This window comes from Mytilus galloprovincialis, chromosome 5 (genome assembly GCF_965363235.1).
Source record: "Mytilus galloprovincialis chromosome 5, xbMytGall1.hap1.1, whole genome shotgun sequence".
NCBI lineage: Eukaryota > Metazoa > Mollusca > Bivalvia > Mytilida > Mytilidae > Mytilus > Mytilus galloprovincialis.
The window spans coordinates 26,736,131-26,757,870 of NC_134842.1; the positions used below are offsets into that span (position 1 = coordinate 26,736,131).

Sequence of the window (21,740 nt, forward strand, 5' to 3'; positions counted from 1 at the left end):
GTGTATCAGTATACATGATATCAGTATACAGGACAGTTATTGTGTATCAGTATACATGATGTCAATATACAGGACAAACATTGCGTGGTGGCCAATACTGCTTCTGATACAATCCTCTACAGAAATAATATATCATTTTTTTCAAATTATAAAGCTCGCATTAACACATTGAAATTGTAAATGTTCACTGTTGTCAAGTATGGAACGCCATGACTGTCTTCTGGTGTTCATTGTTTAATATGTTCGGTGCTTTATGCAATATGTTTAGTAGTTTCGACATTATGTGTGAAGTATTATGTCTGGTGCTTTGGTTATTATGTTCAGTAGTTTCATTATTATTTGCAGTGGTATTTAAATTATGCTCTGTGCTTCTAACGTTATATTCAGTGCATTTATCATTATGTTCAGTAGGTTCAATATTATTTGCAGTACATTATGTATTACCTTCAGTGGTCCCGGTTTCTTTATAATCGGTAGATTATAATCATTATTTTCAGTAAAAGCATCTGATTTTACTCGGTTCAATGGTTGTATCATTATGAAGATACAGTAAAAGTCTGGAAATCAATAACGGAAATTGTCGAAAAAAATTAAACGCGGATATTTTCGACAGACGTTTTAAATTTCTTCATGGACACTTTTACGGGATGGAATGAAATTAAATATTTTACGGGATGGAATGAACATGGACGAAATGGAAACAGTATTAAATGGTTTTGTTTACGTTCACACGTCTGCAGTTTTCACAAGGAAAACATTACTCCTTACTTTTTTTGTAAGATGTCATGATTGATTGATTGTTGCTTTCTGAACGAATAGTGGCAAATATTTCACGCATATCTATGGTGGAGAAAAGAATTTTAAACAAGAAAGAAGAAGTTGCATGCGTTGTCGTTGCTACACCATGACCATAGAGAGATAAAAAAAATGACAAACATAAAAAAAAAATATGAAAACATATTCTATAGCTTTTGTATTCCTAATAGGTAACCTTTTTTTAAAGCTTAAGTTAATTGAGAGGTTGTAGGTATTCGTATGGGAACCAAGTGTGCCCCTTTCATATAAGACTACTTCTTGTACTGTTATGAAGTATTGTTTATGGCCAGACTCAGTAGGTAACCGTTATAATTGAATTTTAATTGATAATCTAAAATAACATTTACGCTTGAGGAAATTTGTCCTTAAATTATCACGAATTGCATAAATATGCTTCCGTAATTTAGTCAAAGGAACTTAAGTTAAAGAAATCAATTATAAACGGCAATAACTGTACTTTCCTAGAAGTAGATATTTAAGAGGACAATCAAAACTCTACAAAAAAATTCACGACAAAAGGGACGATTTTTCATTTCCTATCGTTAATTTTCCTTTTTCGGAAGGTGATATTCCTTTGGCACCATCTTATGTACTAGTATTTATTGATAATAACTCGTTCGCAATGATCGTATTCTTATTGACGTTTAAAAATTCAATGAAATTCAATATAATCTTTGTATTCTGTAAATAATTAAAACAAACACACACAAAACATTCCTGTACAATAATATATTTCAATTTCAACAATGTGACACAAAACAGTTACCAGTATCACAGATCATATCACTCGCAACTGAAATGTTATTATATACATTATCTATTGTTTATCTATCTCTTCCTGTTGATGATCAGTGGAACATTTTTTCGTAGTGTCTTTCCACATAGATTTGGGTATCCAATGACACCTTTACAAACTTCAGATTCGGGCCTATGGGAGTCCTGAATCGATTTGAACCGAGAATATTCGTCGATCTCCATTAACATATACTTAGAAGCTGTTAAGTCCATTTTGTTATCCTTCAAGATGGCGTCTATATCCAGCTGGTATCTAAATATATATTTTTGAATATGTTTATAATCATTCAAATATAGTTTTCAAAAGGGTTTACAGTCTTATATTCGTATTTTGAGGGTCTAAGTGGTGATTACAGAATATGAAATACTATGCTTATACTGCAGAAAAAGGGCCAAAACATAAAGAATTGAAAAAGCCCTAAAAATTAGGAATAGAATATTTTGGGGTGCTAAAATATCACGAAAAGAGAATAATGGGCAAATAACTGTAAAGAATAGATAGAATATAGGACCATTAAAACTGGACAATCTGCATGATCATCTGATTATATTGGAAGCATGGGGACTTTTATAGCCGACAACACGGTATGGTTTTTTCTCATTACTATCGGGCGTGTGGTTGCATATGATTTCTTACAACATCTTTATTTGAATTTGGTTGATAGTTGTCTCATTGGCAATCATATCACATCTCCCTATTTTCATATATACCTAAAGCATCCACACCTGATTTATATATAGGGATAAAAAAAAAAATGCTGGCCAAGAGCCACTGTGTCCACTTAAAAAACTTCATTTAAAAAAAAAGCTTCCGTCAAAACTACATAAAAATGCTCGATAAAGATTTATCGTTATTACTTGAGTGATTAAAACGTGATTTGGAAAATGTAACATTTGCCACTGGACATTCCAAAAAATACAAGTGTACTTCTCTATATAGTAGATGTTAACAAATAAAGAAAAACAATAATTTTACCTACAAGGAAGCAGGAAAGCCGCATATATATTTGTTTGTCTTACTTCATCATTGTTCATATAATCAATATTTAGTGTTGTTGAGAGATCTTGCTAATTTAAGCCATCTCAAAGTATAGTGATTTTGTATGAAACAATAGCTTTTGAAACATGTCAAATCTAATCGCAGATCAAACGATTGTCACAGACGATTATAACCCAAATGATATTTTGTTGCAATATCTGTAGCAATATTTCCTATGTACTCCTTAATGCAGAATTTGACGGAAGACAACATTTAGCAATAACGCAAAATCATTGTCACAATAAAATTTATGACTGTTCTTTTATGAAATCACATGACTGTTGCACATTGGTATTTATAGCCACTATTGTTTTAAACCATAACCTATCATAACTGACTTTGCACCTAGTTTATGAAAATGTTGGGAGGATTTAATTAAGGTCTGCCAGATCAATAATGCCTAAACATAAATAAAATTGAGAATGGAAATGGGGAATGTGTCACAGAGACAACAACCCGACAAAAGAGCAGAAAAACAGAAACACAGCCAAAGGTCACAAATGAATCTTCAACACAGCGAGAAAATCCAGCAACCGGAGTCGTGCTTCAGCTGCTACCTAAAAAATGTGTTCTAAATAAACTAAGGATTTGACACAATAAACTAGGTACATAATAACCCTTAGTATGTTTTGGTCAATTAGATGTTTAAAAGGATTTTTATAACATTGAAGTTTATTCCGCAATTTCATTAAATCAAATTCGTATTAGTCCCAATTTATTTAAAAGCATTATTAAAAAGTTTAACTTTACCTTGAGTTTTCTGGATTGCTGCATTTTCCTAATGAAGAGATTTCTAGAGGTTTTGAGTGATGATATAATAGGAAGTAAACTTTATTGTCAGTATTAGGAGTTGGTTGTGGACCCTCGTATTCTTTGACTGTTATCCCACTGGAGACCTGTCCGTTCGCAATGTTAGCTACCATCCAGTTGGTGTACATATGAGGCTGGTTGTCTTGTTTGTTAGAAGACTCCGTGTAACCAGTTACCATTATCAAAGTCGAATAATCACCTATAAAAATTGCAAATGGTTTAGTGTTATCAAAATTTGCAGCGAAAATAATCACAGTCTGGCAAAATTGACATATTTTTAATGGTACATTATGCTATATAACGTTTAACTATAAATACAGTTACAATATGACAATGTTGATGTGTTTAAGAAAATTTTGAAACATAGTTTTCGGCCGGTATACATTATTAAAAGTAACCTCAAATCAAAAGGATCATTAATGAAGTAAACAATTATATCACTAAATAGGCAGTAAGGATTAAAAAAAAGTGAGTGTTTCTATATTTACGACAACCTTATAAGAGTAAATTGGCAAAACATTGCCTGACGTATAGTCTGAAGATGTCGTGTTTACGTATACGACAAATGGAACACATATTTTCTATTAAAATATTGGTAGGCTTGTTTTTCTGTTTGTTTAGCCACGTTTTTCTTCGGCTTGTGATCATGGAATATTACTTATCACTGTGGTAGCCAGACTTAAAGGTCATTAACAATATGATGTATTCTTCCGGAAATCATTACTTGATCACATCGTTCGTATCGCTAATCTCATACGTTCTGGAAATATGGTTTGTATTTTGCTATTCCGTCACTTGTTATTCTATTCACCATAGTATATGTTTTATTTATCGCCCCTCAACAACAGTTGCTTAATACAAATTACAAGTATTAACCTTTTCGTCTAGATCCGCTTTCCCTCTTCCACGTGACTTTAGGCTCATTGGACGATTTAACGTCTGCTGTTTTCACCATCACGTTTTCATCCGAAGGCAAGAAGAATGTCTTTTGTCTACAAAGGTATTGACATTTTTATAAGACTTTTTTAAAACTTTTAAAAGAAACGTCTTTGACACACAGTAGCCCTGAAGTGCCACGCAAAAATAAAATTACAACTTGCGCGCCCCATTAAGTTACTATCTTGTGCGCACAAGTTACTAAACCTTGACCTCTACAATTTTAGAAGTCCGTCAGATAACTTTGAAAATTAAAAGTTAATTTAATAACCCGGTTTTTTTTATACTAAATGCATGCCACCTTTTTGGAAAAAGCATAAAGTGGTCTGTTCTAAATAACTTTGAAATGTATAATAATATTAAAAAAAATGTCTTAAAGTATTGAATTTGGTCTTGACAAGTTGTTCGAACCTCTGTTTTTCGTAAGTTGTCATTTGATACGTAAAAGTTTTTTGTAATCCTCAGCAGGAAATATTGATCAAAGGAAATGATATTCCGAATCTAGCTTCCCTCTTACCCCACATGGAATTTACTTACCCCATTTACATCGTATTATGTCACTAGCACACCATGTAACTTATAATACGTGTAATTTTAGACTTGCTTTCATTTCGTATTAATAGAAACAAAAAAAAAACAGCTTTAAATTTAAATTTTAAAAAATCCCTATTTTACATAAATGTTGAAAATTTTAGTTAAAATATACCCGACCTAAAAGACAAGTTAAACATACAACACTAAACGAACTGCAATGTATCGGTAATTAGTATCATACTTACGAATAATAATACACGTGACAGCAGGATTCAAAGGTTATAGCATTAGGGGAATATTTAATACTTAGTTGAAACGTTGATGAAGGTTGCTCGTCATCCTCATCCTCATCTAAAGTAGGGTCATCTTAAATACAAACCAAAGACATGATAAGCAAAAGATATCAACACAGAACCCATCTTTTCTCCGTAAGATTTGCATTTTAATAATAAGAAATAAAAATAAATTCAACAAAAAAAGAACGAGTTACGGATAGAAATTACCAGACTCAAGCTTGCAGCCAATCGCGAGCAGCCAGTTTTCAGATAGCCTGGTTCAGAAATTAGATATTTCAGACCATAAAACAAAACAAAAAACACGTGCAAGGAAATAACTACAAATCAGTTATAAATGGAAAATGTTCATACCGCAAGGTAAGCGGTAAATCTTTCCTATAAACTACAATGTGAAGCATTAAAAAGATAGACTAAAGTAAGATCATATAGTGATACATAAATATATTGAAAAGATTCTAATATTGAGACGTATGCTCTCATATTGTATGTAAAACTTAACTTTCGACTTTTGTTTTGTCAGATTATTGATATTTTAATGCAGTTCAGTTGTCCTGAAATTATATGAGAACAGCCAACCAGACAACCTTAACAGGAATACAACAGACTTTATGTGTGAAATGAACACTATTGTAAAAAACTTAAGATGTTCGAGACTACTACAAGCACCGAGAAAAACGCATACCGTGTTGTCGGCTCTGTAAGGCCCGACATAAAAAATATGATACATTTTAATTGGGAAAACTCACGGCTTTATTAATGACAAAACAATTCACGAAAAAAAACCCAAATATGACAGACATGAACCAACGACAAACACAGACATTGTTACATATTATTATTTGGATATTCGCTTCTCATTTATTTCAGTTCTAAATTCTACTAATGAAATACTCACTATCAAATTTATCACATTTTAGCCCCTCTGGCCAAGAGGTTCCCAAATCTGAGGCTGTTGAATCGCAACCTTGTTTTGCTTTCTCACAGAGTTGTCGGGAAGGTAAAGTAATCGGAATATTGGGTTTAGATGGATCGCATTGAGGAATATACAGCTCACACAGAAATTGTTGTAAGTAAGGACTGCATCCCGTTTGTATGAGTGGGCTAAACTTGTGTATTTCGTGTCCAGCATCATCCTGTTTTTCATGACCGAAACTGTTAGGGAACCTGGTCAAAGTATATCCAATATTTTTACACATTGGTGCTGTAATTTCTTCACAAGTATCGTCTGCATGAAGAGATCCAAACAGACAAAGGAGAGCAACCAGTTTGTACGCCATTTTATTTTAATTTTAAACGATAGATGCACCTGTACCTGTTCGATAAATAACTCATTGAGACTTCGTGTTTATGTACATTGTATATATACTATACTTGATCTGCATTCCTGAACTTAAAGACGGTATCACTCAGGCTTGGAGATACGTTTTAATTGTGCAATAAAAATGTCTTGTTATTGTTCAATTCTTTATTATTGGATCATTTATTTCCGTAATAACTTTATCGTGGTGTTTTTCTTCTGTGAACGACTAATTAAAGATGTGCTTTTATAAAAATAAATTTACCTAACTCATTGATTCTTCGAAATAGGAACAACGATTCCCATGTACTAAGTTACTTTTGTGATAGATTTTTGTACTACAATGACTGTGAATTTACTTTAAAGGGAACTCTGTAATAAATTGAAACTCTGTGATCGATATTTTTTTCCTGTAAAGCATTTTTCATAACAGAATTAGTGTTTGCTTCGACAATAGTAGCATTTTCATGAATTAGAACAAAATCCAGTTTAGGTGATTTGACACGCGAAGCAATGAATGTGTTTTTAAATTGATAGATGCTTTTGTGCTTTTGTGCTTTTTTGTAAAATTGTTTGTTTTAAGATTGTAATACAGTGATTACTGCTGTACCCATATCTTGACTATTTTATTTATTATGTCTGTTTTGTTCACGCATCGTTGTAAATACAACGGAATTTTATGAGACTGTCGTTAAAGTGAGAGGTTTAGCGCTATAAAACTAGGTTCAATCCACCATTTTCTACATTTGAAAATGCCTGTACCAAGTCAGAAATATGGCAGTTATTCGTTTGATGTGTTTTGTCATTTGATTTTGCCATATGATTAGGGACTTTTTGATTGAAATTTCCACAGAGTTCAGTATGTTTGTGATTTTACTTTTTAAAAAGCTTGTATTTGACACTTTCATATTGACATATGACTTTACAAGTATATTACGGATGATGCTCGCGTTGCAGATTGACGATGATTTACGCGTCAACGTTGCTGGTCTCGCTAGATAGTAACAGTTCATGTAATTCTAATGTTTTTGTTCCAAAGTTGTCTTTTTCTATTCTTAGATCCGTCATTATTTACTGTACATGTGGTATCAATCTTAAAATGGGTACACACTTGTTTTCTATCTGTTCTTATTTATCAGCAAAACAGTTTAATACTAGTACAGCATGTACGGTGAAACATAGATGACTATTTCTGTAAACTAGATAAGTAAGTAATGTGTAGTGTTTGGTAGCTCATATTGTTTCATAACTTTCATGCTATAAAACATAACTGTAAAGCGCATGGTTTTGAAAAACACGTTTCTTCTATGTTTTGTAGCCGACTATGCGGAATGGGCTTTGCTCATTGTTAAAGGCCGTTCGGTGACCGACCTATAGTTGTTAATTTCTATGTCATTTATTCTCTCGTGAATAGTTGTCACATTGGCCGTCATACCACATCTTCTTTTTTTATATTGTGATTTAGTCCTTGATAGTTTACAAATTAAAACAAACCCTTCTTAATCTATATTCAAATATGAATAATTCAAAGTTCTATCGATGACAATAAAGATGCAGAAGACATTAGAAATTTTATTTAAAAATACATTCCATTTCATCCAACTGTGACGGACGAACCAACACTAGTACATGAAGCTGGAAATCCTGACTGACCAGAACAAACCTGTGTCCTGTCCTTGCTACTCTCGTCTACGTGAAGATGGCGGACGTATTCGTCATGTGATGACAGCATCCAACTGGCGCCTTTAAGTTCCAAATGGTTATTACTTACGAAGTTGCTGATCTTAAAGCCACATCTACAAAAAAGATTATATATTACAAATGAGTCTAGCATTGAAAGTTACTGATCTTAAAGCCACATCTACAAATAAGATTATATATTAAAAATGAATCTGGAATTGATGCGCACATATCTTATTGTCATTTTGTATGCTTTTGATTTATTTGATTTATGTATGTTCTCTTTTTTTTTTTTAACTTTATTCATGTTAAATTTTGTGTTGGACCCTGACAAAATGGTATTTTGATAACGGTAAACACACATGCATATGAATAAATATGAATCAAAATATTGTTAAATGAACACATTGGCAGTATTTTTCTTTATTTTCAAAATATTGTTAAACATTAATTAGAACTCTACTTTTACATTTTTGTCTTTTCGTACATTTAATCATATTTCACTAGCGTTTCCCCTAATGCTACGTTCAACCAGGTTTGTTGTTTGACGTCTTTTGTCATTCAAGTATTCATTAGAAGAGGCAGTTTCAATAGAAACGGCCTGCACTCGTCCTTAAATGCTATTGTTGGCCTAACTTTATTTTATTTTTTTTATTTATTTCATCAAAGTCGTTTTATTTTCGAATTTGTTACAAGACTAATAATTGTTAAGTGTACATTATACAACCGAAAAGATTGTGATTGAATGTTTTATCATCAGAGTATTCACCGAGGTCTGGTTCAGTGAGGTTTGTCTCTACGTCATTGTCGCATCCATTTTACTCGCATGTGTTTTGTTTACAATTTGAAATATCGATTTTTCTTTCATGTTTACGAGTTTTCGGTATTTTACTCATTACCTTTGCTCATTTCTTATTAAAGTAAGTAAACCGTGATATAAGGATGTTTGCTACTTATGTGTTTGAATTTTTGTCAGGTATTCGGAATACTCTGGTTTAATCCATGTATTATCATTTAAATTTTCACCCACTAAGCCCTAATTTTCTTGTCATATTTTTTTTCAATTATAGTTTAAAAGGCTATATTTGAAAATCTTATAAAATTCTTTTCTTTTTTTCATAGCATTCGAAAGAAAACAGCTGTCGATATTATTTGTATGAAAATGTATCTAGAGAATCAATTCCCAACGTGCAAATCTCCAATCATTTTGGTTTATTTCTCATAAAATAAGTGCTCGAGATCGTAAGTTGTTTTCTCCATTTTCAATTCTGTTATTCATATAACACTAATTTATAACAGTCTTGTTATTTTTAAATCGATTAGCAATCATACTTATTTTTAGAAAGGTTTACGATTTCACTATATCTAAATCAAAATTATCAGATAGGTATATCAGAGAAAACAAATCATTCGATTTCAAAGACAGGTATTGTCAGTCTTTTGCCATAGTTTCTTACCTAGAACAAGATGTTGTATAATTGCCAATTACAGAAGGATTAATTTTGGCGGTCTGTTTATAAAGGAGGAAGTAATATGTGTGGACACCACTAGGTGGCGCTGGACCTTTATATTCTCGTACAGAAACACCATCGTTGACGTTTCCTTTGGGAATATTCAGTACTAGCCAGTGAAGATATGGAGAGGATCCTGCATCAGGATCTACCATCATTAGGGTATACAGTTCATTGTCTGTAACGATTAAATAATTCATTCCATAAAATAGATAAAATAATTGATATGAAATGAATACATGTACGTATACATAAATATGATGATATATGTCCTTGTCCGCTAGATTGTAGAGGTTTCTTCCAAACACGATTCATTGGTCGTGCTAGGAGAAAGTCATTTGAATTCGCGATCGATTTATAAAAAAAATGTGCTGGATTTGACGAAAGACAGTTATAATTGATGTTGTTCTAACCACTTAAGTTCTAAGGAGGTATAGATATTCATTTGTATAAGTCTTTAAGCATTCAGGTACTTATAATAGATCGTTTGATAACATGTTTGGGATTTCAACGTTCCTGACAAAGTTGAATCAAGAAAACTATTTTCCTAGCAGTAACCATTTGAAAACCTGTAATATCGCTTTGATTATGGATTAAATACTTGCCACTGGACTATATAAGTATATTGAATTCATCCTGAGTATGCCAATTCTTACCTATTATTGGACTAAGCGTTGGTTAGGGCTTGAAAAACTAACGCATTTAATGAAATGTTTACCTGCAAACTTGATTGCCTCAGGGTACCAATCTCGTTTAGAAAGAGAGACAGAAGGGATTGCTGATGATCGGACATGTGCTGTTTTTACAGTGCTGTTTCCAATAGGATTGATCGAAAACGACTTCTCACTGGAATCAGATAGGCATAAACATGTACAAATTCATTAAAATGAAAAACTGTTTAAATCATTAGGTAATATATGTAAAGTGATGGTGGTTGTGCACGATATAAAATAATAAAATAGAATTGATCGAGCTATCATCAAGTTAAACGGTCTTCCTGAACATGCATGAGCTATTTTTATTGGCACGTTAAACAGTAAAAACGTTAATCAATCAATTTATTAAACCATTTGGTGTGTAAATATCATACAGGATGACCTACGGGAAACAAGAAAGAACATGATATTTTTAAAAATTCTATTCATAAAAAAACACAATTATTGCCAAAAATGTATGCAAGAGAAAAATTCAGGTACTTTTCTTGACTGTTTTTTTGTGGATTTGATTTACAATGCTAGTGATAGAGCCTAGGTATGATATCGCTCACCTGACTCTTCTTTGGGTTTTTGAAATCATATAAAAAAAGATAAAAATTTAGCTACAAAGTAACAACTCTTGGCCGGCACCTCCTAAGGAAAGGAACATTCATTCTATGTTTGGTTTCATTCAATTAAGTGGTTCTCTAGAAGAAGACTTTTGTATACATTTCCCATAGTGTCCTATGTTAAAACAAGTTCTCCTGGTGGCCATCTTGGATGATGGATCGGCTACAAAGTAGCAACACTTGGTTAGCACCTCATAAGGAGCATTAATGCTATGTTTGGTTACATTCCATTTAGTGGTTCCTTTAAAGAAGTCATGTGTATGCATTTCCCATAGGGTCCTCTGTTACACTAATTCCCCCAACTGGCGGCCGTATTAGATGTTTGATCGGCGACAAAGTAACAACACTTTGTCAACATCTCATAAGGAACATTCATACTATGTTAGTTTCATTCCATTCAGTGGTTCTCTTAAAAAAGCCATTTGTATGCATTTCCCATAGGGTCCTATGTTAAACTAAGTCCCTCCGCTGGCGGCCATCTTGGATGACGGATAGGCTACAAAGTAACAACACTTGGTCAGCACCTCATAAGGAACTTTCATGCCATGTTTGGTTTTATTCTATTTAGTGGTTCTCTAGAATAAGTTCAAAGCGTAAAAAGTTAACGACGACGACGAACGACGGACGACGGACGATGAGAAAAGCTCACTTGGCCCTTCAGGCCAGATGATCTAAAAAGGGATATCTAATTATAGGGTCAATTACGGGAATAGACAATTAGGTAAAGTGATTACAGGAATAGATTTTCAGGTAAAGGGATGAAAGTAAAACTTACTTGTAAACATAGGTCTTACAACATGAAATAAAGCTAATACTGGATGGTGTGTATGTAACATCTACAGACATATCCAGTATGGTATTGGAAGGAATGAAAGATGCTGGATGGTGATGTAAAGCTGAAAATTACGAAACGAAAAATCAAAAAAAAATTCATTCGAAGTTATAAAATAATCTAATTGTAATTTTTACGATCGTGCTATAAAAACCGCGACATCATTAAATATTGAAAAAATCTAATTGTGATTTTTACGATCGTGCTATAAAAACCGCGACATCTTAAAAATATTGATGATATTTAATTATTTGAAGATAAAACTTATTCATTTTCTTTTCTATTTTTGTACTGGAAAGTAAACGTTTAATACAACAGCAAATATACTAATACATTACAAAAACTGTTAGATATCATTCATTTTTAAAGCCATCAGCTAAACATACCTTCGGACACAAGAGAAGGACAATTGTTTACCACACTCCGGCTTCCTAGGTACGTTATAGAGTACGGATCTTGTTTGATTCTGACCCAAGATATTGCTTTGGGACCTAAATAAAAATAAATATATATAATTTTACTTTTATAATGTGTGGTCGGTAAAATATGATTCTAAATTTTGTAAACCTTTATAAAAGCTAATATTTCTTGACGGTATATACATGTACGTCAGTTAACGCATATTTTAAGGGGTTTCTTGTCGTAGAACGCACCTCGGGGTGTTCTACGGTGAGAAAAACTTGAAAATATCATTTATAATCTATAACATAAAATTATATATTATATCAATAAACTATAATTAAAAGTCATTATCCATCCTCAATGTTACATTTTACTTCCACGAAAGTATGATGTTATATGCATTTATAATTACATTAGATGTATGTTTCATTATAATACTTAATTCTGAATGGCTAACTGCACACCACGTGTTATTCCTTAAGCAACTGCATTATACTCAATAAAACTTTTCATTCATGATAACACGTGGTCCCACAATAAAGTGCACAGGTGAATTAAATAAAACAATTATAAATTCGTGTTTTCATGATCATAGCTAAAAAATGTAATTATAAGTATTGAATGCTTCTTTTTGTAACTTCATAGGGTTGTAAAAGCGTTGACCGTGCGCACATTTTTAGATAAAGCGCTTCCGCGCTTCATTCAAAATGTACTTCGGTCAACGCTTTTACACTCCAATGAAGTTACAAAAAGAAGCATTCAATTCTTAAATGAAAGCACAACATTTGAAAAAAAAGATGTTTCAACATTTCTGTTTCCTTCTACAGACAACAAATATGGTCAGGCGTACACTAACATTTTCTACAGACAAACAAATATGGTCAGACGTACACTAACATTTTCTACAGACAAACAAATATGGTCAGGCGTATGATACGGTGCTTTTTGTCCGCAATTTGCTTTTTGTCCGCTTTTGCTTTTTGTCCGAAACTTTTGCTTTTTGTCCGAAACTTTTGCTTTTTGTCCGTTGCTTTTTGTCCGTTTTGCCTTTTGTCCGAAACTTTTGCTTTTTGTCCGAAACTTTTGCTTTTTGTCCGTTGCTTTTTGTCCGTTTTGCTTTTTGTCCGAAACTTTTGCTTTTTGTCCGAAACTTTTGCTTTTTGTCCGTTGCTTTTTGTCCGTTTTGCTTTTTGTCCGATAATTTTGCTTTTTGTCCGACACTTTTGCCTTTTGTTCATTGCTTTTTGTCAGTTTTGTTTTTTTTATCTCACCTAGTTTTCTCGTTTGAATTTTTTTACATTGTCTTATCGGGGCCTTCTATAGCTGACTATGCGGTGTGGGCTTTGCTCATTGTTGACGGTGACCTATAGTTGTAAATGTTTGTCATTGGCAAGCATACCACACCTTCTTTTTTATATAAGCACTTCTCATCACTTTGAAAAAAAATTAAACTACTGGCAAAATAAAATTACATGTGGCCCAAACCATCCTTATGGTAACTAGTTTTAAAAAATAGTACCCCTTGACACGCCCAATAATGAAGATGACCGCCATGTCTAAAAAATTTGAACATAATGGGGGGGGGGGGAGGGGTTAAATGTAGATTTGGGCTTGTATCTCTGAAACTAAAGCATTTAGAGCCAATCTAACAAGGGTTAAAATGTTCATCAGGTTAGCAAAATCTTTCTGCCTAAAGTTTCAGACACATTCAACGTGTTTTCGGGTTGCTGCACTCGATCGTTTAGACAATTTCTCTTACTTGCTTACTTAAAACAAGATAGATAATAAGTTTTGTTACTAAAATAATACTTATTGTAAATACACATTTATTCACACAGTTATGACTAATTATGATAAAAAAAATGTTAATTCGTTGATATTTTCCACTTGTATCACATATTCATATGAAAAATTCTACTGTCCTGATAACCGCGACATGTAGTTCAAGATCTGATTTTATTCCTTTTTCTTTTTCAGGAGTAGTAACCCGGGATACAGTCATCTTTCTTTGATGGTACATACATACTCTATTAATAAAAAAGTATACCTAACATTTTATCACATTTACGGATTAGTATTATTAAAAAGTATTTCATTTTAGTGAAGAAAACAAATAACAACTTCTTTTTTCCGCCCTACAGACTTGATCAACTTGAAAATAATCACTGTTGTTGTCTTTATTTCAAATGCTTCTTTAAGGTAGATCATAAGTAAATGTTTTTTGAAACAGAATTTTCTTATAATTTGCCATTATAAAGATTTTACTATGCTTTTTTCAAAAATAAAATAAAAAGTATGGTTCACCGCGCTGTTTTTCAAGCTATGAGTCGTTGAAAATTGCCTAAATTTGGTTAGTTTGTTCATGGAAAAACACATAAGAGTGCATAAAAAAAGTTCTATGAGATAGAATTTTGAAATAAATTGTGAGAAGATAGGTTTCGTAATATGCTTTAAGAAAATAAAAAGAAAACATGATGTCACCGAACTTGTTTTTTTGTCACAATAAAAAATAAAAAAAATCCATTTTAGCCTAGTATAAATTTTGTACTAAAAGAGTTATCTCCCCTTAAATGGCTCTTTTGCAAAAAATGATTTTAAAAACCAAAAAGGTTGATATTTGTTAAAATATTTTGGATAATACAATAAATTAACAAGTTTTCTTTATATAAATAAACAGTTTAACCATAAAATTGCAAATCTGTTTCCAAATTTGCTGATTTGGGCAAATAACTAGACCGATTTCGTACTGTGTTTGTACAATCCAAGATGGCGGTTTACCATCAACCTACCTTAAAAGGTGTATTTTACATTTGGAAATGGCTCTTTCTACATTTAAAATATTGTACATATCTATTTCGTTAGGAAAATCAAGTAAATGCTAAGTATCTCTTTAATCACTCTCCCCCTATTTTCGAGTATGTAACTTTTTGACTGTCAATGCTGTTGTGTTTCCCGAAGTATCTTCATTACTTGAATAGCCTCAAACGTTTTTTTTTTTTTTTTTTTTTTTTTTTTAAAGTAAAGGTGTACGCCATTTGGAAATAGTTGCTGTAGACATTCCGAAATTTAAAGATTAATAAGTGTTATCTAAAAAACTAGCTACAAAATTAATGCAAATTGTGACTATATGTCACAATCGGAAAGAAGAAATTGTGTGTGTAAGCTTACTATAAACACATGCAACACACGTCGACACCATTTGCCAAAATAATAAAACAATTCAAAGGAGAACACCCAATGACATGATTGATTTTATACAAAACTGTAAACGACAAACAAATGATGTACAGAGAAAAAAAACTACTAAACAACAGTGGAGTTTCTGACTTATTTGTATGATAGTCATATATGATATTTAGCGCGGTAAACATTTTTAGATTTTCAATATTATTTGATTTGATCAATTTCCAAACCATTATGCTGTTTCGATGATGTTCGTCTGAATCTTTGAATATCCTTTGTATTCAACAAATTGCAGAAGGTACACCATTACTAACACATTTGAGGATGACAGCCTAACTTACAACTAGTAGTAAGAATGAATAAACGTGTTGTCTATATAACACTATCTATAATGTTGTCTGTTGTGTAAAAAAAGTACAACACTTAAATATTCCAACCTCGCACACGTACAAATATCCCTATATATTGCCTTCTATACTTTTCCTGTTTATATCTCCTAAATTACTTTTTCTATTTCTTCATTTTTTTTTACTCATCTACTAATTATGTTTATTTTGATTTAACATTGTATCCACATAAATGTACATATGAACGCTAATATTTTAATATATACTCATTATGGTATCATATATAAGAGAGAGAGGAGGAATTTCCCAAAGAGGTTATAACACTAAAACAGGTTGAAACCAATCAACAAAGCCACAGTCAAAATAAAAAAAATACACACAACAGTCCTCAAACTACAACTTTAAAAAATAAAAGAAACAAGAATCCTGTAAAAACTGTGATGATTTATGGTTTTAAGGAAGGGTAAGCATTAGCGGTACCAATTTATCGCACCAGCCATATCCGCAATATATATCTCTTCAGTGATGTTAGAGACCAAAATAATGAAATAAAAAATCTGCCAGGATACATATATGTTGAATAGCTAAACAATATCGCTAATAAGGAGTCCTTCAATTGTTAAAATGAGACGTCCTTCAAATTCCTAGTATGTAAGCGCACGTCAGATACTCTTAATCAAAATGTCTAATTTTAAGGTCTTTCTATATACAAATAAGTTTCAATCGTATTCTATGTTAACCATTTCGGTCATATTTGGCGACCGATGAGTTCATCGGGATACTTTAGCTTCCAGATTTCTCATTATTAAAGGGTAGTCTAGTCTGTACTATAGTATTGGGCTGGTATAATGGGATAATTGTACATAACGTTATATATATCTATAATACTAAAATTACGAGGTCCAATTTGTCAGCCGTCATCACGTAAAAACGACGAATCACAGAATTCAACTTTATATATAACTCATATAGTACAAAGGTGTAGATTAAAAATAACACCACTCCAGGCCCTTTTGTTTAATTCCACGTAATTAATATTGCCAATAATTAAGAAGTTCCGGGTCGAGTCCGATACCGATACCAATAGTATATTCACCTGTTACCTATTACCTTATCTGTACGTTCCGCATCTGCCAGGCGCACCACCAAACGGTGTATTCGGGATTAATATGCTATATACATTTCAATTTGTTAGAGGGCATGACGTAAAACAGCGAATCAAAGAATTCAACTTTTTTATAACTAATATAGGACAATGCTGTTGATTAAAAAAGTACTCCATTCTAGGACCTTTTGTTTTCTAAATAATTAATATTACCAATAATTGATAATTTCCAGTTCGACGGGTTCAAACAAAAAGATTTGAAAGCAGAGAAAAAACTGTGTATCTTATAATCGGCATGACTTTATCAGGTGACAATACTAATACTAAAATAAGGCTTGCGCAAAGTTATATACTTTAACTCAGTCACGGACCCGTAATATCACGGGTATGTTCTAGTATATTAAATATATATCTATAATACTAAAATTACGAGGTCCATTTTCTCAGCCGTCATCACGTAAACACGATGAATCAAAGAATTCAACTTTATATATTACTAATATAGTACAATGCTGTTGATTAAAAATTACACCACTCCAGACCCTTTTTTTGTTTTCCACATAATTAATATTGCCAATAATTAAGAAGTTCCGGGTCGAATCCGATACCGATACCAATAGTATATTCACCTGTTACCTATTAACTTATCTGTACGTTCCGCATCAGACAGGCGCACCACCAAACGCTGTATTTAGGATTTTGCTATATACACGGGTCGTAATCACAGGGTTGACACTACTACTGTTCCCCATTGTAGTACTTGTACTACTTGTAGTACTTTTATCAGCATGACTTTCTAAGATGACAATACGAACAATAAAAAATCTGGACTTAAAATAAGGCGTATAAGTACAGCATGTACAATTTTCAATTTGTTGAAATGACGTAAAAAAGCGAATCAAAGAACTCAACTTTATTTATAACTCATAAAGGACAATGTTGTTGATTAAAACATACTCCTTTCCAGGCCCTTTTGTTTTCCAAATAAAATTATTAATACCAATAATTGATCAGTTCCAGGTCGACGGGTCCAAACAGAAAGATGTTGAAAGCAGAAAAAACTGTGTATCTTATAATCGACATGACTTTATCAGATGACAATACTTATAAGGCTTACGCATAGTTGTATTCTTTAATTCAGTCACAGACCCGCGAATCACAGGTTTGTTCTAGTAAATATATATTTATATATATATATGCGTATTTACGTATCCGTATCATTTTTGTTGAGCCTTTTATATTCAACTCGTATTTCCGCTTAGCAGACGAATTTCTACAATGTTGAAAACTCTTCTGTTTTGTTCATTGCTATGGATAGGGTTGGTATTCCACCAAAAAATATAAAGTCTGCACACTTGTAACATACCAACAGTTGCATTTACAAGAATCCATAGAACGCCTTAAATGACGAAACTTCCCTCCCCCTTTTTTCACCATTTTTTTTTTCATTTAATAAAACAATAGTGTGTATATTGGTAATGCTATATCAGCTATAGTCGTTATTGTATTATAAAGACATTTTGATAGAACGTTTAGTCTGTCATAAGGATAAATAAGCTTGAGATATATGTTTACATCTTGACATTACAATGAACCCCCACCCCCATTTCCACATACCCAGTTCCATTTCTTAAAGTCATAATACCACGAAGTTAATGTAAACTACTAAATCCATTGTCAAGTTATTATTTCTAACCCCTATACAAAAGAAGACATTAAAAGAGTGATAAAACTGTCAGCTTCGAGGACATCTTTATACCCCTTTTATCCCCCTAATATACAAACACACATTTATATATAATGTGGTATGAGTGCCAATGCGACAACTCTCCATAACAGTAAACCATTATAGGTCAACCGGTACGGCCTTCCAACACGGACCATTATATAAATATATAGCATATATATATATAACTCGTCTAAACATCAGCCCAACAATGTTAGATCTGTAAATTTGCTTTCGCAAATTTTTGGTTCTTCCCTCGCCGGGATTCGAACCCATGCTACTGTGATATCGTGACACACACATATATATATATATATATATATATATCCTTTTACCGTATACTAATGAATACCCAAAAATATTAATGTGGCATTTAGACTCGGTCAACACCTTTAGAATTAGCTAGGTCCCGTTCGGTACTCTGTCATAGAGATACATGTATGCCGATGAGTACCGAATTTTGATTTGAATTGAAAATAAGCCAACGTCAACTTATAACTTCTGTCGAGACCAGAAGGACCCCGATTTCAGAAAAAAAAACATTTAAGTGGCGAATAGCCTCGGTCAACACCTTTGAAATGAACTAGGTACGATTCGGAACTTTGCCGTAAATAAGATCTTTTCAGGGATCCAGTGCCGTCTGGCCACCACAGATGTTCAAAGTTCCACCTTTACAGTTTTTTTTCACACGAACCGCATATTGATCATTTGTAAGTTATTATCCCATGCTATTCCACATAGCCCGCCTGGCCACCACAGAGGTTTAAAGTTGACTTCATAGCGAATTTTCAATATTTTCCATTCATTCGGTACTCATCGGTATATCCATACGGCAAAGTTAAAACTCAGACCCAGCTCATTGAAAAATGTTAATCGAGGCTATTCGCCACTAAAATATATCTTTTTTAAAATCAATGCCCATCTAGCCACCACAGAGGCTCAACTTACTTAAATCTTTTTTAAACAATGATAGTCGAACTTTGATATATTTTTTTTCATTATCAATTCCGGCATTGTTTCTGTAATTACAAGCCCTGGATTGTCGAATGCCGCTGTCTAATTATATTTATTAATTTGTTTCTAATTTTTTTTTTTGAACGTTTGAGTCTTATGTGATTTTATCGTTTTTAGACATAAAATAATTGGCTGCTTTTTCATGTTTAGTTTTTTCACCTGAAACAAATAAAGATTCGAAGTCTGAATTAATTTCAACACATAATTAACGACAACGGAAAATTATTTTTTTTGCATTTGTATCGGACTTTCTTTAAAACCGGGACTTGCATGTATAGCCCCTTTCTTAATGAATAGCTATGGGAAAGTACTACAACGGGATGGTTTCGCATTTTTGGTGTATGAATTCTTGAAGGACGTAAAATATCGTCCGAAACATTGATAACAAGTCAAATTCTATGAAATACGCATTTGGGGTACCGTTCGAACTGATTGTTTTGGCAGTTCTTTATGACTAAGATATATTTTGCTTTACTTCTAGTGTATGGATTTATAAAATCCGAATAATTTAGTCCGAAACATTTTTATTGTTAATTTTTTGTAACAAAATCGTTAATACATGTGTGTGTGTGTGTGTCAGAAATCTACCAACATAAGTTGAAAATGTGTTGATGGGATATGAAAAGGTTTGGTTTCTACTTATGTTTTTATTTAGAATAAAATGTCAAAAACAACCATACAAAATGTCGCTCAGGTATATTTCATAACGAAATTGCATGATGGAGAATTGCAGGATAGCTTTTTGATATTAAGAGAATTGAAGGATGATAATTGCTGGGTACATGTAGCTTGATACTCGTAGGTCTAGCATATTTCTCTATATGTCCTTTAAACAAAACAAGGTATTGCTGGCTTGCCTTTCATGTATAACGAACCTCTTAAAATAAGGTTGGCAAATGCATAACTTCAATAATTCACCCTAACACATACACTGTTTAATCACTCTAAATGATCTCGACATGACTATTTTCTTTCAGATTTTTTGATATATGCAATGGTGGTACTACAGGAAATAGCATAAGACCCCCAGAAGAAGGAAGATACAAGATCCTTATAGGTACTCTTATCTGTTCCTTCAAGAATTTGTTGACCGGTCGTAACATTAATATCATGGTTTTATGGCAAGCCGTTTTACTATCTATTCGAATTTCAAGATATCTCCTACAATATATAAGATATCTTATATAATGTATAAGATATCTCCTTTAATATATAAGATATGAGCTGCGTCGGATAGAAATCGACCTTATGCAAGTGAATATCAACATATCTGGTTTCAAATTTCGGCTGAAAATCAAATCATTGTCAAAAGTCTGTAAATGTTTGAAAATTGAGTTGTTATATTATAAACCTATAAAACAAACAAAATGCATCATTTCTTACGTTTTTAAACATGTTGAATGCTCCTAAAACCAATCAAAGTTGTATCCATGTACATGTAAATATGCATTCGCATAAGGTCGATTTCTGTCCGACGCAGCTCATATCTTAATATAATTTCATTTTTATAAGACATCTCATATATAATATTATATATCTTTAATGTGATATAAGATATCGTATACACTTTATAAGATATCTTATAAACTTTATAAGATATCTTATAAACTTTATAAGATATCTTCTAAAGTTTATATGATATCTTATAAAGTATATGAGACATCTCATAAACAATTTTTATATAAGCAATCTTCTATAATTTATAAGATATCTTATAAAGGTTATAAAATCGTTTATAGTTTATAAGATTTCTCATATAGTTTATAAGATATCTTATATAGATTATGAGATATCTTATAAAGACAATTATATAAGATATCTGATAAATTATATGAGATATCTTATAAGTTATATAAGATATCTAATAAACTATATAAAAAATCTTATAAAGTTTATGAGATATCTTTAAAACTAAATAAGATATCTCCTAAAATTTAAAAGATATCTTATATAATTTACAAGACATCTTCTAAAGTTTATAAAATATCTTATAAAGTATATGAGATTTCTTATAAACAATTTTTATATAAGATATTTTATATAGTTAATAAGATATCTCATATAGTTAATAAGTTATCTTATATAGTTTATGA

At 32.1% G+C, this 21,740-nt stretch overlaps 2 protein-coding genes across 3 annotated transcripts in view; both read right to left on the minus strand.

Annotated features, from left to right (window-relative positions):
• Positions 1-1,477: 1,477 nt before the first annotated feature.
• LOC143075504 (uncharacterized) lies at positions 1,478-7,859 on the minus strand. Its single transcript, XM_076250938.1, has 5 exons — positions 6,122-7,859; positions 5,176-5,296; positions 4,337-4,452; positions 3,401-3,659; positions 1,478-1,864 (listed from the first exon to the last, which is right to left on the minus strand). Exons 1-5 carry the CDS (start codon positions 6,501-6,503, stop codon positions 1,645-1,647), a joined length of 1,098 nt encoding a protein of 365 aa, XP_076107053.1. The 5' UTR covers positions 6,504-7,859; the 3' UTR covers positions 1,478-1,644.
• Positions 7,860-8,082: 223 nt separating this feature from the next.
• The window catches only part of LOC143075499 (uncharacterized), a 41,926-nt gene continuing 28,268 nt past the window's right edge, over positions 8,083-21,740 (minus strand). The window contains exons 5-9 of one of the 2 annotated variants that reach the window (XM_076250930.1): positions 12,257-12,361; positions 11,814-11,934; positions 10,433-10,560; positions 9,661-9,892; positions 8,083-8,319 (exon numbers count right to left, since the gene is read on the minus strand). In XM_076250930.1, the coding sequence (XP_076107045.1) occupies positions 8,118-8,319; positions 9,661-9,892; positions 10,433-10,560; positions 11,814-11,934; positions 12,257-12,361 (788 nt within the window). In that variant the 3' untranslated portion in view covers positions 8,083-8,117. The other variant, XM_076250931.1, reaches the window with a different exon arrangement.

Coding starts and splice junctions, on each gene's coding strand:
- LOC143075504 (XM_076250938.1), bottom strand. CDS start 6,503: ATGGCGTACAAACTGGTTGCTCTCCTTTGTCTGTTTGGATCTCTTCAT. Junction 3,660..4,336: donor AAGCGGATCTAGACGAAAAG/GTTAATACTTGT, acceptor CAATTTTTATAG/GTGATTATTCGACTTTGATA. Junction 1,865..3,400: donor AGCAATCCAGAAAACTCAAG/GTAAAGTTAAAC, acceptor ATATATATTTAG/ATACCAGCTGGATATAGACG.